Source organism: Morus notabilis, unplaced genomic scaffold (assembly GCF_000414095.1).
Source record: "Morus notabilis unplaced genomic scaffold, ASM41409v2 Scaffold2247, whole genome shotgun sequence".
NCBI classification, from domain to species: Eukaryota; Viridiplantae; Streptophyta; class Magnoliopsida; order Rosales; family Moraceae; genus Morus; species Morus notabilis.
In genome coordinates this window covers 48,571-62,940 of record NW_010365543.1, presented here as the reverse complement: position 1 = coordinate 62,940, position 14,370 = coordinate 48,571, and the positions used below count along the sequence as shown (strand labels likewise).

The 14,370-nt window shown below is 34.8% G+C and overlaps 1 protein-coding gene across 3 annotated transcripts; it reads right to left on the bottom strand.

Moving 5' to 3' along the window:
* Positions 1–619: 619 nt before the first annotated feature.
* On the bottom strand, positions 620–8,170 carry LOC21386122 (protein SMG7). 3 transcript variants are annotated; one of them, XM_024172378.1, is made up of 8 exons: positions 7,944–8,170; positions 5,841–5,951; positions 5,092–5,691; positions 4,872–4,994; positions 3,834–4,060; positions 1,814–3,740; positions 1,582–1,717; positions 620–1,228 (listed from the first exon to the last, which is right to left on the bottom strand). In XM_024172378.1, the coding sequence occupies exons 2-6, from the start codon at positions 5,910–5,912 to the stop codon at positions 1,841–1,843; spliced, it is 2,922 nt and encodes a 973-aa protein (XP_024028146.1). In that variant the 5' UTR covers positions 5,913–5,951; positions 7,944–8,170; the 3' UTR covers positions 620–1,228; positions 1,582–1,717; positions 1,814–1,840. The 3 variants fall into 3 exon arrangements, with proteins under 3 accessions (XP_024028146.1, XP_024028145.1, XP_024028147.1); XM_024172377.1 differs by having other exon boundaries at positions 1,819–3,740; XM_024172379.1 differs by having other exon boundaries at positions 1,819–3,740; positions 5,841–5,925.
* Positions 8,171–14,370: the final 6,200 nt, after the last annotated feature.

Here is a 14,370-nt window from a genome sequence, read left to right as displayed (position 1 = left end):
GATGTAAACGTTATCTTTATTTCTCCCTGCAAGGCATGATGAAGTGGACATCCAAGGATGCAACTGTCACAACTATAATATTCTCATTCTTTTAACCAAAAACGAAAGACAAAACAAACAAAATAGCTTTTGTGTTCATATGCTCCAAATTCTACACGTTCATACTTGTGGGGACTACGTTAAAGAACAATCTTGTTCTCGATCATTTGTTTCCCCGAAGGCTGGAAATTGTTACTTCCCTTCTCTCTTATTATGTGCGTCCTAGTTTACACTTATTATGTGCGTCCTATTTTGTAAACGGTAAATCCAACTGAATATAAAAATATTTAAGATAAACAAGAAAGACTTAAGAACCCGTTTAGTTTGCTAATTCAAATTTTTAATTCAAGTTAAGATGTGATTTTATATGAGAATTTTTTACTATAGTAAAAAAGTTAGACGTGACTATTTTTGAAAACTTTTTACTGTAACAAAACTCAAATGGGAGACCCTAGAATTCACATCACTGTCATTGCAATATGCCGTGGTTATTTAAACACAAGAAAGCAACTACGACGAGTGATCCAGGCACAAAACGGCCAGAATGGTAAAGCATATATCAAGGCAACAAGACCAAAAGTAAACAACTTAAAACAGAAATTAAATTTAGTGCAAGATTCAAACATTATTTCATAACGGCAAGTTCGAGTGGACCTCAACTCGACGAAAGGTGTCTTAGATAATCATAATCCGACTAGGTGATTAAACTTAAGCCAACAACGACAACAAGTCTAAACTGGGACTGGTAGACAACGACCATACACCACACAAATCCTCACCAAATGTACCTTTTTCAGTGTCATTACCAAATCTGTGCTGCTACTATTATTACCCATTTCTAAATACCAAGTACCATTCCCACTTACCTGCCAAACTCAGCTTCCCAAAGCTTTCTGCCACAAAACCCTGAGTAGCCTTACTTATTACCAGCTGCTGCCACCTGACGACAGCAATAGCGATTTCGACAGTTAACACTGATTCAAGAGTTTAGTAGAACACTGAGTAACACCATTTTAATTCCACCAAATTGCTGGAGACAACAGCCCCAAAACCAACGGATGATCATATTATTAAACATGTTCTATCCAACCCCAAGTAACCAGACAAGGCATAATACATCTTAGAACCTCTGCATCATGAATCAGATTTCGGCATTTCCCATCCTCCGAGCAGGAAAGCTCAGCAAAATCTGTACAACATGAAAATAAGATGTGGCAGAAGTATTAGCAATTTAGCATAAAAAAATTGCTATAAAAACCCCAATACAAATACATTAATAGAACTACTATAGAGAAAACAATATCGAACTAAAAAAATAGACGCATTTAATTCCACCGATTACGAATGACAGGAAACAAACACAGTAAAAAGGAGATCACAGAGCATTAGATAAATGATGAGAAGAAAATAGAGCACATAATTACCTTAAAAAAATAGACGCATTTAATTCCACCGATTACGAATGACAGGAAACAAGCACAGTAAAAAGGAGATCACAGAGCATTAGATAAATGATGAGAAGAAAATAGAGCACATAATTACCCGTGTACTAGCAAGTTCCTGCAAGAAGCCAAGCCACCGACACTCCATCAAAATTCAACATTGATAACGCTTCAAAGTTGGAGTTTGAACTTGGTAGCAAAAGGATGCAGTAAATTCCAGCACAATTCTCAGGACTCTAACAATGACAATGGGATTGGTCAGGCAAACTTAACAATACAACTTATGATATCAACTAAAAAGTTAACATGATAAGTAGAAAACCGGATACAACCTTACCATCTATACCATTGTATGGAAATCACACCAGATAACGACCTGTCCAGCGAGACTGTCCCTGATGCTGCTCAGGCAGTGGGTTGAAGTGCTGATTACCATTTATGGCTTGTTGCTGTTGCTGCAGCTGCAGCTGCTGTTCATGCTGTAACTTAAGGCTGTCAAGCATTGTGTAGTCTTGCCAACCTTTTTGCTTTTCTGACTGGAATTGCACCATTGGAACCTGTTTCCCAGGGAAAGGAAAGTTGACTGTTCCAGACAATGAATTGCTGTTAGGGACAGGATTGGGGTTTGGATGCGTTGGATAATTGATGATGCTATTGAGCCCAGAACTCTTTGTCCATGATGCAGATGGTACCTGATATCCATCCAACCAGCTATAATCATCCATTATAGGACTGTCCCTTGCAATATCCGGACCAGTAATGGATTCATTTAATTGTTTAGTAGGAACATGCCCAAAACCAGGGGGAGGACCTAGGTGCCGGCTGGGTCGACTCACGGGATTTTTTCGCAAACCTGCAGACAAGGCTGATGATGTCTTGACAGGCAAGCTGTTAGGGATTGCTCCAGATGATGCAATAACATCTGGAACTATTGTGTGGTTGTGAAACATGCCACTAGAAGTGACATTGACAGACTGCTGAATAGGAACTGAGAGTGAAACAGAATTATCTTGCACATCAGATTTTACTGCATGCCCATTCCTCATGAACCTCAAATCTTTCAAGGTGTCAGCAAGAAAGGCTTCTTCTGTTGACCACTTTGAAGCAGGAGGTTGAACTGGTTGCAAAAAGTGGGGGAGAACATTGCTAACAGTTACAGGTTGTAGGGGACGACCATCAAAAGCAGTTTGGTGGTGAATACTGTCAAGAGGGGCAGAAATGGAACTACTGCTATATGTTGAATCACCTGCAGAAGCTTTCTGAGTAGGCTTCAGGCCCTCATAGGTTGCCCAATTTGATCCAAGAATGTCGGACCGCTTCTCAGCCACAACAGGCTTAAAGACAATTACTTCATCGTCCTCGTCACCTTCTATAAGCAGCTGCTGCTTTGACTGCACAATTCCAAAAGTTGTTTGCTCAGTAGCTTGATTTTCTTGCATCATATCATCTTTATTGGAAATGCCTGAATCTAGAGCTACCATGTCATCCAATATTTGACAATCAACACCGATAACAAATTTCTTTACCCTTGAATCAAAACATATTGCCTTTTGATCAACCCTGACAACATTGGCTAGAGCCTTGCCTGCTGCTAGAGCCCTTTCAATACGGGCCTTTTTCTCCTTTTGACCATCACTTCCAAATGAGTGTTTCCTTGAAAAATCTAAAAAGGTTTGTGCTGGAACAAGTGGCACAAACCCTCTCAGTTCAAAGTCCTCCCACAATGCCAGCCGGTTTTCAGTATTCCCCTCTTCATACCTACTCATGTTATTAAAGCAAGTCTCATCTTCATCACCTATGAACGTTGACCCAACCGACAAGAGCTTGTTCAAGAAAGATATAAAGAAGTTCCAAAACCTTGATCTAATGGCAGCCTGTTTCTCATCCACATCACTGCCAGCCGCAACATCCGGACAACATGCCAACCATTCAGCAAAAATTAAAATGCCAGGTAAGAGGAAACTTGAAGAAGGATCATGCAGCTGCACACATCTTTCTAATATGTGGCCCATCAACTCAAAAACTGCAGTGTATGCATTCTTAAGAACAACGTTTCGTTGGAGGATATCTGCATATGTCTGTCCTTCAGATTCCCTATGGATGTGAGCTGAGAATATAAGAATCGAAACAATCCTAACAATAACAAGTCCACTCTCATCGGCATCTGCACCAAAAGTTGGCTCCTCTTCTGCCCCAGAAGATAGCAACTTATGCAAGCCACTGCTTACCAAAGATAGAACTTCCTCAAATATTTCCAAGCTGGACAAAGAAAGAAGCATTGTATTAATATTGACTAACATGTCAAAGTTTTGAACAATGACAAACAATTGAACAGGGTTTAAAACAAATTACCTTGTGCGCGTGAAAAGAATGCCATTTAGACGAACAAATGAAAGGCAAAATGCTTTATATCTTTCCTGAATGCCAGACACTCCTTCCTTGACAAGGCTGGCTTCAGTAATAGCATCTTTGGATACAGATTTCCCTTCACCTTTCCCTCTTGTTTTTCCAGTTGATTTCCCAGGCGACTCCTTGAACCCAGGGACTTCCCCAGATATTTGAGAGTAGGTAACACGATTCTGCAAAATGAATTAAAGAGTTACATACAAATCCACAGCATCCGAGACATTATACAACACAATATGCAAATTTTTCTGATAAAAAAAGACTCAGTGACTAAAAAAACTCACTACAGTATATAACCCTACTACATTATGATGAACACGATCAGGGATAATTTTAAGGCCATCTTAAAAATTAACTTGCAATTGAAATAATCACACTTTAGTGCAGCACTTTCAACGGAAAATACCCAGCATAGGTAACTAAAGTATACGTAGTCAGAAAATTTGATCAACTAATTACTCAACTCAACGATCCTGCTTTACAAGATATACATCATTTTGTGTTCAATGTAGAAGTATTCACAGTCCAAAAATCGCATTGAAAGAAGAATGAATTGCTAGGAATTGGCTGCAAAAGAACAAAAGGTATACCAATTCGGCAAATTGTTGGTAAGTTTGAATAAGACTAGGCATGGGTCATGTGAAACAAATTATTGATCAGGAACAAATGAAACAGCTGAACTCAAATAAAAAGAGACTTGTTACACAAAAGGCCAAATAATATCTAAAAGAGAAATGAACTCAACGTTCGTATCATACACTTCAAGTCTTGAAAGCAATTTGAGCACTAAACTAGCATGCAAGATGTTCACAGAACTTCTTATAATAATAGTAAAACAACGTATTCACAATAACAATAGTACAACTAAACAAGATTTTGAACATTTGATGAAACATTTTTCAGATTAAATAACAGATAATTTCTACAGAATACCAAAAATTTGGACTTGACAGGACGCTATTGAATGAAGCAAAGAGGCAACACCTTTTCAAATGCAACAACCAAGTTGTCTCTCGCAGTAAGGAAAGGACTATCCACTGCCAAACTACGAAAATATCGATAAACAGCTACCAACTCATCGCCCGAATAAGAAGCCAATATAGCAAGCTGGAGTAAGAAGAGGATCAGTCACAAAGGCACAACAGATTAGAATCACACTACATTTGAAGGGGGAAAAAAGTACATAAAAAATAAAATAAAAAACCTGATGATGAGGATTCCCACTTGATGGCCAAAGTGATGCAGCTTGCAAGTACTTGAAGCTAGCTGCAGCAAACTCACGAGTCTTGGAGTCACCCTCCCCATACAATCCTTTGTAGCGTGCAAGGTCGCCCAAGTATATCAAACAACGATGGCATGATATCAAACCTTTTACTTCAGCAGATCTTTTTCCATCCTTCTCCGTGACATTTTGGTTATCTGAATTCTCAGAGAAATAACCCAGAGGAAGCCCATACTTTGCTCGGATTTTCACTATTAAATCATGGTAAAACCCACTTGCTTCTGAAAGAAAGGTTTTAAACTGCAGTTTTATTTTTGTAAGTCGATCAGGCCGTGTAGGGCCCTTCACACTCTGCGATGGGTTTGAACCAGAAGAACGAGCAGCGTTGAAATGTGCTCTTAGTTCCTCAATCCTCCTGTAATGCAACTGCCACAAAGCATATTCAATATTGTGCTGCTCAGAAAAAGCATGATCCTCAAGAATTATTGCCTCGTAATTTTCACGGATCTGCTGCCATGCATTGGGATCTGATGGAACTCGGGCCTGAGCAGACCTTCGACGCCGATTCTCCAACTCATTTATCTGCACAGAGAAACACGTGTGACACCCCATAAGATTTTTCATATTCATAGGAAGGAAACGATAAGGTCCTGCAAAACAATATTAACTATAGCCCAGAGGAGAAATCAAAAACTCAACAAATTTAACTTTTCAATTTGAAAAGAAAATACCTTGTCATACAGCTGTTGAGCACGCTCCCTTGAAGAAGGAGCAGACATTTTATCGTTCTGTATTATCATCATCCATCAAACATCCCTGGCAAACATCCAACTGCATTAAATCTGGAGAAAATTCATAACCTCATCAGCTAATTCTAATTGCAGGAGGATGAAAGAACATAAAAGAGAACAGAGAAATTTAAGTAACTACACTTTCCTGCTTCTAAGGCCACACCAAACAAATCATTCAAACAAAGCTACAATATAAATCATTCAAATGTAACTGCTTACCCAAATGCTTGATCACGCAAGTAAACATCCAATCTTAAAAATCTAAAAAAATAAAAAAATAAATAAATAAATAAAAAAGAAAAAGAGAGTAAAAAAAAGAGAACAGATTCACACAGTGCATCATGCTGTGTAAAGTCTCACAAAGAGAAGATTAGGCTAAAATGCTAATGTGAGTTGTATTTACTATCCGATAATGAAATATTCACTATAGGATAGATTGGAAAATAGGATTGAGCATTTAAAGTTAACAAAGTGGAGACTGCATATATGGGACAATAAACAATTTTATGGATAACATAAATTCAGGAACACGACTCATCAACGATTATGGAAACAAATAAGCGAAAATTCAATATCAGTAACACAACATTTTTTCTGATCCTTGCCGATATTAGACTAAATTAAAAAAATTTATTTAACATTTGACCATGCGCCAAAAGGAAAATTTCCTAAATGATCCGTTTTTGATGATGACTTTATGCCCCAAAAGACCATTCCCCACGGAAAAACAGAAAAATCATTAATGCTCACAGGAACATGAGCAGAATATTCAGAACGAACACAATATAATTATAGATGAGGATAGGGAGGGGGGGAGGGAATACTACTCCTGAACAACAAATACACACAATGGCAGCGTTTTACATGCACATCCACAACACTTCACACACTCAACCACAAAAGATGGGGTGTGCGACTTATGCCTCCCATGATAGAAGAAGAACTGAAACCACAATTCGAACCCCGGATCACACACTCACTCACCCAACCACTTGAGCTAGCCTCAAATGCCTATAAAAGACGTATATAGTAATGATATCAGTACTACACAGACCTGAACCTACTATTCTCACAATTAACCTATAGTAAGTGATCTGCAATAAGTCTCCATATATACTTCAAACCTGAACTCAGGAAATAACTACCTTAATTTTCACAATAAACCCGTCACACATGCGCGATAAGAAAAATGCTTGGAGGCACCACCTATTACACACGCGCCATAACTAATAGAGGGTGAATCCTTAGAACCCACCTTCAATTAATGTGCGGCTCGGTGCTCCTTATACTGTTCACAATATAAATCCCTTACGAGCCCTTTCACATATCGTAATATAACTAAAATAAAATAAAAAACCGTCAAGCATTAATCCTTAAAAGCATATAAAGCTAGTAACTTTTACAAATTTCATACATTTTTGCAACACTCCATATTAAGTGCAGAATCTCCTACACAAGAATGCAGACGAATATCAATTTTGAAACAGAAGCAGCAATCCGACAGAGTCCTAATGCATGAAACCCATAAAACTCCTTTCAATTCAAACCAAACAGGCCATGTTCCTCTTTCAATAACATCAGTAAAAATCAATACAAAATACTTATCAATTTGCAGCAACCCGATAGAAACAATAAAAACAAAATAGAACTCCTATATGTATATTTTTTGGGTAAAGCTATCAACCAAAAAGCCAAAAAAAGGTCAAAATTTTCAGAAATATATCCGTAACGTTCATCCATCGATACACACAAAAAAAAAAAAAAAAAAAAAAAAAAAAAAAAAAAAAGACACAATTTATAACATATATTGGCGAAACGTCTACAAAAATTGAAGAGATAGAGAGAGAAAGAGAGTTGACCGAATTCAAAGACGAGGAACAAAACAAAGGAAGAAAGAAAGAAGAACAAACGGAAGATTATCAGATCCATCGATTTCACAATGAAGCCTTAATCGGATCAATCAGCCCAAATTCTCCATGAACAATCTACACACAGAACAAACCCTAGAAAGGCGAAATTGAGAAGAAAGTAAAACAAACGCACCTCTCACGAAACCCAGATCCGCGAAGAAAATTGTGTGATTAGAACATCCGATTGGGGAAATTACAAAGGAAAAGAAAGAGAGAGAGAGAGAAAGAAAAAGCCTTGGATTAGGGTTCGGATTTTGGTGTTTGGGACCTAGGAAAGAGGGAGAGATTTCTAAGGGGGGTGTGGTTTCTTTCCTTTTGTTTTCTTTCTTTCTTTTTTTCTTTTTCTAATGCCTTTTTGTTTTTTTGGTCTAACAAGAAAGATGAGGTTTCGTTGATTTTTTTTTTTAATATTGTAACTTTTTTCTTTTTCTTTTCGTTTTCTTCCTCTTCCACCGGCTTTGGTCTTAGTCGGCCGACAATCAAGTCTCAAAACGTCGACGTTCGGTTGTACTTCGTTGATTTCACAAAGCTATTTTTGTGAATCTATTCTTAACTTGCAATTTCTTTATTTATTTATTGTTTTTTTGTTAATCCTTTATTTTTTTGTTTAGTTGAACAGTAATTTCTTTATTTTTTTAAGCGTAAGGTCCTCTCATATCCGATCTAATATTAATTTTATATCAACGTCAAATTTTAATGTCGAGTCAAAATGCAAGACTGCATGCAAATGTCAAGAATAGGACTGTACAAAAAAATCGTAAAACTGAAACCAACTGCCACCGACCAAAAAATTGACCGCTCAAAAACCAAAAAAAAGGACGCCATGTGGAACTGAATATAGTCGGTTCGATTTACCGACCGAACTGCTTCCTAAGTGGTTCGGTTTCGATTTTGGGTTGAGAGATTTGACAAAAAGAAAATGATTTTTTTCGACAAGAACAATGGTTAGCGCTTTATTCGACAAAAAGAAAATACTAACAACATATTCAATAGGTTTTTTTTCTAATCAAAGAGGTGTTAAAAAAAAAAACTCAACGAGCAGGAGAGAAACCATAAGAAGGGCAATTATCTCGATCTAACTAACAAAACTAGTAAATTTAGAGGCCATAGTCTACTCATACAGTTATATTTTCATATAGAATCTCATTTTAAATGTAATAAACTTCAACATGTTCATTTGGCTAATTCGAATCACAATTTAAGTTTTTGCTATAGTATTTTCTCTCACAAAAATTCAAATTCAACTTTATATGTTACAATGTTTTCTATAGAGATGTCAATTGGGCTAGGCCATCCTATAATGGTCAATTCGGTACGGCACTTCCCTGTATTGTTATGGGCCGGGCCGGCTCGGCATACTAGAAGGACCTAGGTTGGGCCTCATGTTTGAGGCCCGCAGCCTAGGCACGGCTCAAGCCCGTCAAAGCCCAAGCACGTGATGGGCCAGGCATGGCCCACGAAAGTCTAAGCCCGTGACATGAAATTTTAATGAGGTTTAAGATATTTTAAGGTTAACTGACCACGAATGAGGTTCTCATAATGACAGTTTTAAAAGATAAGTAAAGATGACGTGGGGAGGCCCCAAAAGCAAACGATACCGAAGGGAAATTGGACTTACCAAATTACCACCTTTAGAAATATTAATAAAAACATTTTTCCAATCTAATAATGATTATATACCTGTGTCAAATTTTCAATGTTTGAGTGAGAGTCCAAGATTGACTGCAAATGTCAATAACAACGGTCAATGCTATATTTGACAAAAAGAAAGTAATGATAACATAGATAATATGTTTTTTTCCCCTAGTTAAATGGGTGATTGTTCATATAGCTCGACGAGCAAGAGAGAAGCCACAACGAGGGCAACTATCTCGGTATTAACAAAACTAGTAAACTTGGAGATCATTTTTATTTTTAACATCATTTTTAAAATTTATGCCACACAAAAAAAATATTATAGTAGGTTATTTTCAAATCCTAGTAGGTTATCTTTCATATTCTATGAGTTATTTTTTCATATCTTAGTGGATTATATTTCATATCTTATAAGTTATTTTTCATATCTTATAAAATATTTATTTCTCAACAATTTTTTTCTTCGAATTCTCTCTTGTTCTTCCTTTCTCTATCTCTCTTTTATTCTCCGTGCACAGCCACCAACCTCCGATGAGCCTCCAATGTCCATTTTTGATACCTCCCGGCTCATCAGAAAGCGCTCAATGAGTTGAGTATGGAACCATGCCTTGCAGCTGCGATTTCCGCCAAAGGAGGCAGCATTTTCTAGCAGAATTTCTAAAACAGTCAAAACTTTAGATCGTGATATATTCGTCGTCCGACCTTAGATAAGATGATTACAGTCTTTACAGACTCAGAGTGATAAGACAATGAGCATCGAATTAGTTTCCCCGACTGAATCTCACTAGAGCACTGTCATCGGAGTATCGTCGAAATCACGTGAGCCATCATCGGATTTATCTTTTCCAGTGGGTGGTGGTTTTCACCACTGACACCAAACGGTTCATAGAGCAACGACAAAGAATCAAGGACTCCATTGTGCACTGTCGTCACTCCAAGGTGAGTGCAACCTCTTGGCACCGATTTATGATGTTTGTGCGCGATTTGGAGAGTGTTGGCCGCAATAGTGAGGAAGAGGGAGATGGAGAGAGATGGCTAGAGATGAGAGAGAGAAAGAAAAAGTTGTAAGTAATAGATTTGAGGGAAACATGACAAATTTTTTACTTTATTTTTAATGTCATAAATAAATGCATTGAAAAAAAAGAGTGTCATCTCTTGTATTTTCTCTAACATTATTAATTGGACATGATTGTTAACAATACCCCTTGAGATTAAACCTTTTTTGTTTCTACCCCTTAACATTAGTCTATATATTTTTATCTTTTATATTAGAATTAATCATCTATCTTTTAGATTAGAACTAATTATCTATCTTTTAGATTAGAACTAATCAAGAGGTGGAGTTTTAAAAAATTAGTACTTTTAATAAGTCAAGTATTTAAGTAGATAAAATCTGTAATTTTTTCTATGTATATGCTATAACCTCTTTTTTTTAAAAGAAAAATTGTACTCCAAATTAAAGGAAATACGGTAATACTAATGCAAATAATCTTTTCATACAAGAAAGCTTAATTTCAATCACGAACCGCGGTTTCAATAAGTTTAAAGCGCATAAGGGGATCAAGTACGAATCCAATTTCAATAATTTACAATCTTAACCATTTAAAACCTTTTACCTAGTTATTGCGAAAAAAAAAGACCTTTTACCATCTGGATTATTGTTAACTTTTTTACTAATTTAAAAAAAAATCGTAACCATTAAAAAAATCCTTTCATTATTTCAAGAAAACAAATACATTTTCTAGATACAAAGAAAAATTGAACAAAAAAATGAAAAAAACAACTTAAGACAATATTTCAAAAGATGCAAAGGAAGAGAGATTCTTTGATACGCATGACGTATTGGTAGGTCAAGTTTTTTTAACTGTTAAATTTACGTAATTTTTAACTTTTACATTATTTTATGCAGATTCGACAGATATAAAACCTAGCCTACCAGTATGTTAGTGTACCAGAGAAGGTCTCATAAAAGAATATTTAAAATAATTACATATTTGTAATAAAAAAATTTTAATGTATAAGAATAAGGGAGATTCTCTGGTACGCCTAATGTACCGGCATGTTAAAATTTTTTAACCTTTAGATTTGTGTAATTTTTTATTTTTACGTGATTTTATGCAGATTTGGCGGATAAAATATTTGACCTATTTTTTAATTTTTACGTGATTTTATGCAGATCTAATGAATAAAAAACTTGACATACCGGTATGTTGATATATTGGAGAAGGTCTCTAAAAATAAAGGTAAAATTATTTTGGCAATATACATTTCGAATAAAGATATAAGGTCGGCATATCTAAAAAAATGTTATGTAATAAAGATAACTTAAAAGGAAAAAGATATTTGATGATATTATTTTTTTGAATATAACACGTTTAGAAATGGGGTCGTAAAACAGTACAAGGGAAGAAAAAAAGAATGTGCAGTGATAAAAAGCAAGAAGAATAGAAAATAGAAAGAAAATACCAAAGATGATAAAAGCAAAAAAAGATAAAAGGAAAAAAGAAAAGAAAAGAAAGTAGAGGGGAAAAAAATTGATAAAGGATATGTTCATTTACATAATTTAAATTATGAATTGAGTTGTGCATGTGAGAGAAAAATACTGTAATAAAAAAATTAAATTTAAATTTTTATAAAAAAATTATAACAACATAATTTAAGTCATAAAATGAATAAAGTTGAAACGTTTTATCAATTTTCAACAAAATAGGACGAAACTTATTAATGGTACATGTAAGAAGTAGAAAATATTTACAAAGGCACATTTAAAGGAAAAAAAACATAAATAAAACTGTCAAATCAATTTACTTTAATAGGTTATTAACTTATTGTAAAAGAAATATTTACAAAGTTTACATTTGATAAATAATATTTTGAATAACCGTAAAAAAAGTGCTAAATTGAGATATATTTATATAATAGAGACAAATTAAAAAAGAAAAAATTAAAGTTATATTACGGTGGAAAAACAACAAAAATAGAAAAATGAGAAGAAACGAATAGAAATGGTCAAAATACACAAAAAAAAAAAGATAACAGGATCGAAAACAAAAACAAACAAAAAAAAAAGAAGAAGAAACGTTTCGCATTCTCTCTTCACCAAAGAAACCATTCTCTAAAAAAGAAAGATTATAGACTACAGTCATATAAGAAAAACAAAGAATATGAGACATATATATTGACTTTTGTGTAGCCTTAGGCATTAACACATGCATACAATATGTCATGGAAAGACCGAAAGAAGCATTAAGAAGATAATGAACTATAACTTATCTGCAAGGCACTTACAAGGATCCCCATTGAAGCTACAAATAAGGATCTTTTCTCCCCAATCACTGATCCACACCTCACACCTTTCTTTAGGATTTAGTGATTTACTGCTTATTTATAGCATTCTACTATTTTGATAATAGAAGGTAAGTCTTATAATGTGAGGTTTACAAGTGGACCAATCTTCTATTAATGATGGTACTTAACATCATATTTTTCTTACAGAAAACTTTTTTGACAGAAGAGTGCAGAGATTACTCAAAAAGTCAAACCTCAATATATATAGTAGTGTTTTCTCCTTCCATATTTGCTACAGATTCTTTACTAACGAGATCAATAATATAAAAATATGCGCGTGTATATATATAGGTAAAGTCTTTTAAGTATATGACTATACTTTTTTGTATCTACATGTAACATCATTTGCTCAATTCGTACGTGTGATTTTGTTCATATGCCCGCAAGCACACAAACAAGTTTACTCTTAATATAAGAATTACATTTACTTTCAACAACAACAACAACAACAATAATAATAATAATAATAATAATAAACCGAACTCTTTTTCATTGAGTTATAATTGTACTAACTGCTTAATATCATCAAACTTGGCTTCAATGTGTATAAATTGTTCGTTAAATGAAGAAATTTGGGCTGAAACCAGCAGTTAAATGGTAAAAGCAACAAACGAACAAAACTCCTTATTGTGAAACATTACTATTTTGAATTCCAAACTTTGGAACATAATCAAGCAAATTCTAATAATTTGGTAGAAAGGGTCATAATTTTAATTGACTCTGATGAAAGTAATCTAAGCATTTCCCTGACTGATTAGAAGCAAAGGTTGTCGATTAATAAAATCAAATTAAACTAATTTTACACATATAATCAAAGCACGTCCTTTAAGTATATAAAGCTCAGAAACTGAAAGGAATATTTTTGTATGTGAAAGTTTTGTCATTGATGCACTACTCTACTCCTTTTTTACATCTCCTAACAACATTTTCTTTTTTCCCCCCCTATCCCCAAAAGAACATATTGTTTACCTTTATCAGGGTAAACATTTAATTTGATTATGTTTTCTCATTGATATTTGCTTTTTGTAGTCTAATGTCCAATAATTTAATAAGATCTTCTTATCCCGTGGAGCTTAGGCTTCTTAGGCTAAGCCTTTGAATTAGATTAGGAATCACAACAATATTACAAATCCAAGTTCGAATCGATAACTAAAATAAAATACACCCATGTCATAAATCATCTATATAAACTTAGAACTTGCTTAAACTTCAGAGCCATCTCTTGCCTTTGATTTGAGGATTAAAGAATTAAGTTTGTTTTTCTTGCTCTGTTTTCTCCCCTTCAAGCTCGCCCCTTCCTAACGAAGGCCCTTCTAATCGTTCGGAAGCTGTGAGCATGAATGAGAGAAACAGAGCAAACTGATCTAGGAGGAACAAGTAATCGTTAAGCTTGTGTTTTCTAAACATGCAAATATCTATGATATATATATATATATCTCATTCTACGTACATAAAACAAGATACGTTATAGAATGTAAACCATAATTGAAATCTTAGGGTTTTTGTCTTAATAATTCGATTGATTCGTGAGTCAGGTTTTAATTAGTTTCTGATTTTACAAATTTGAGTTTGATGCT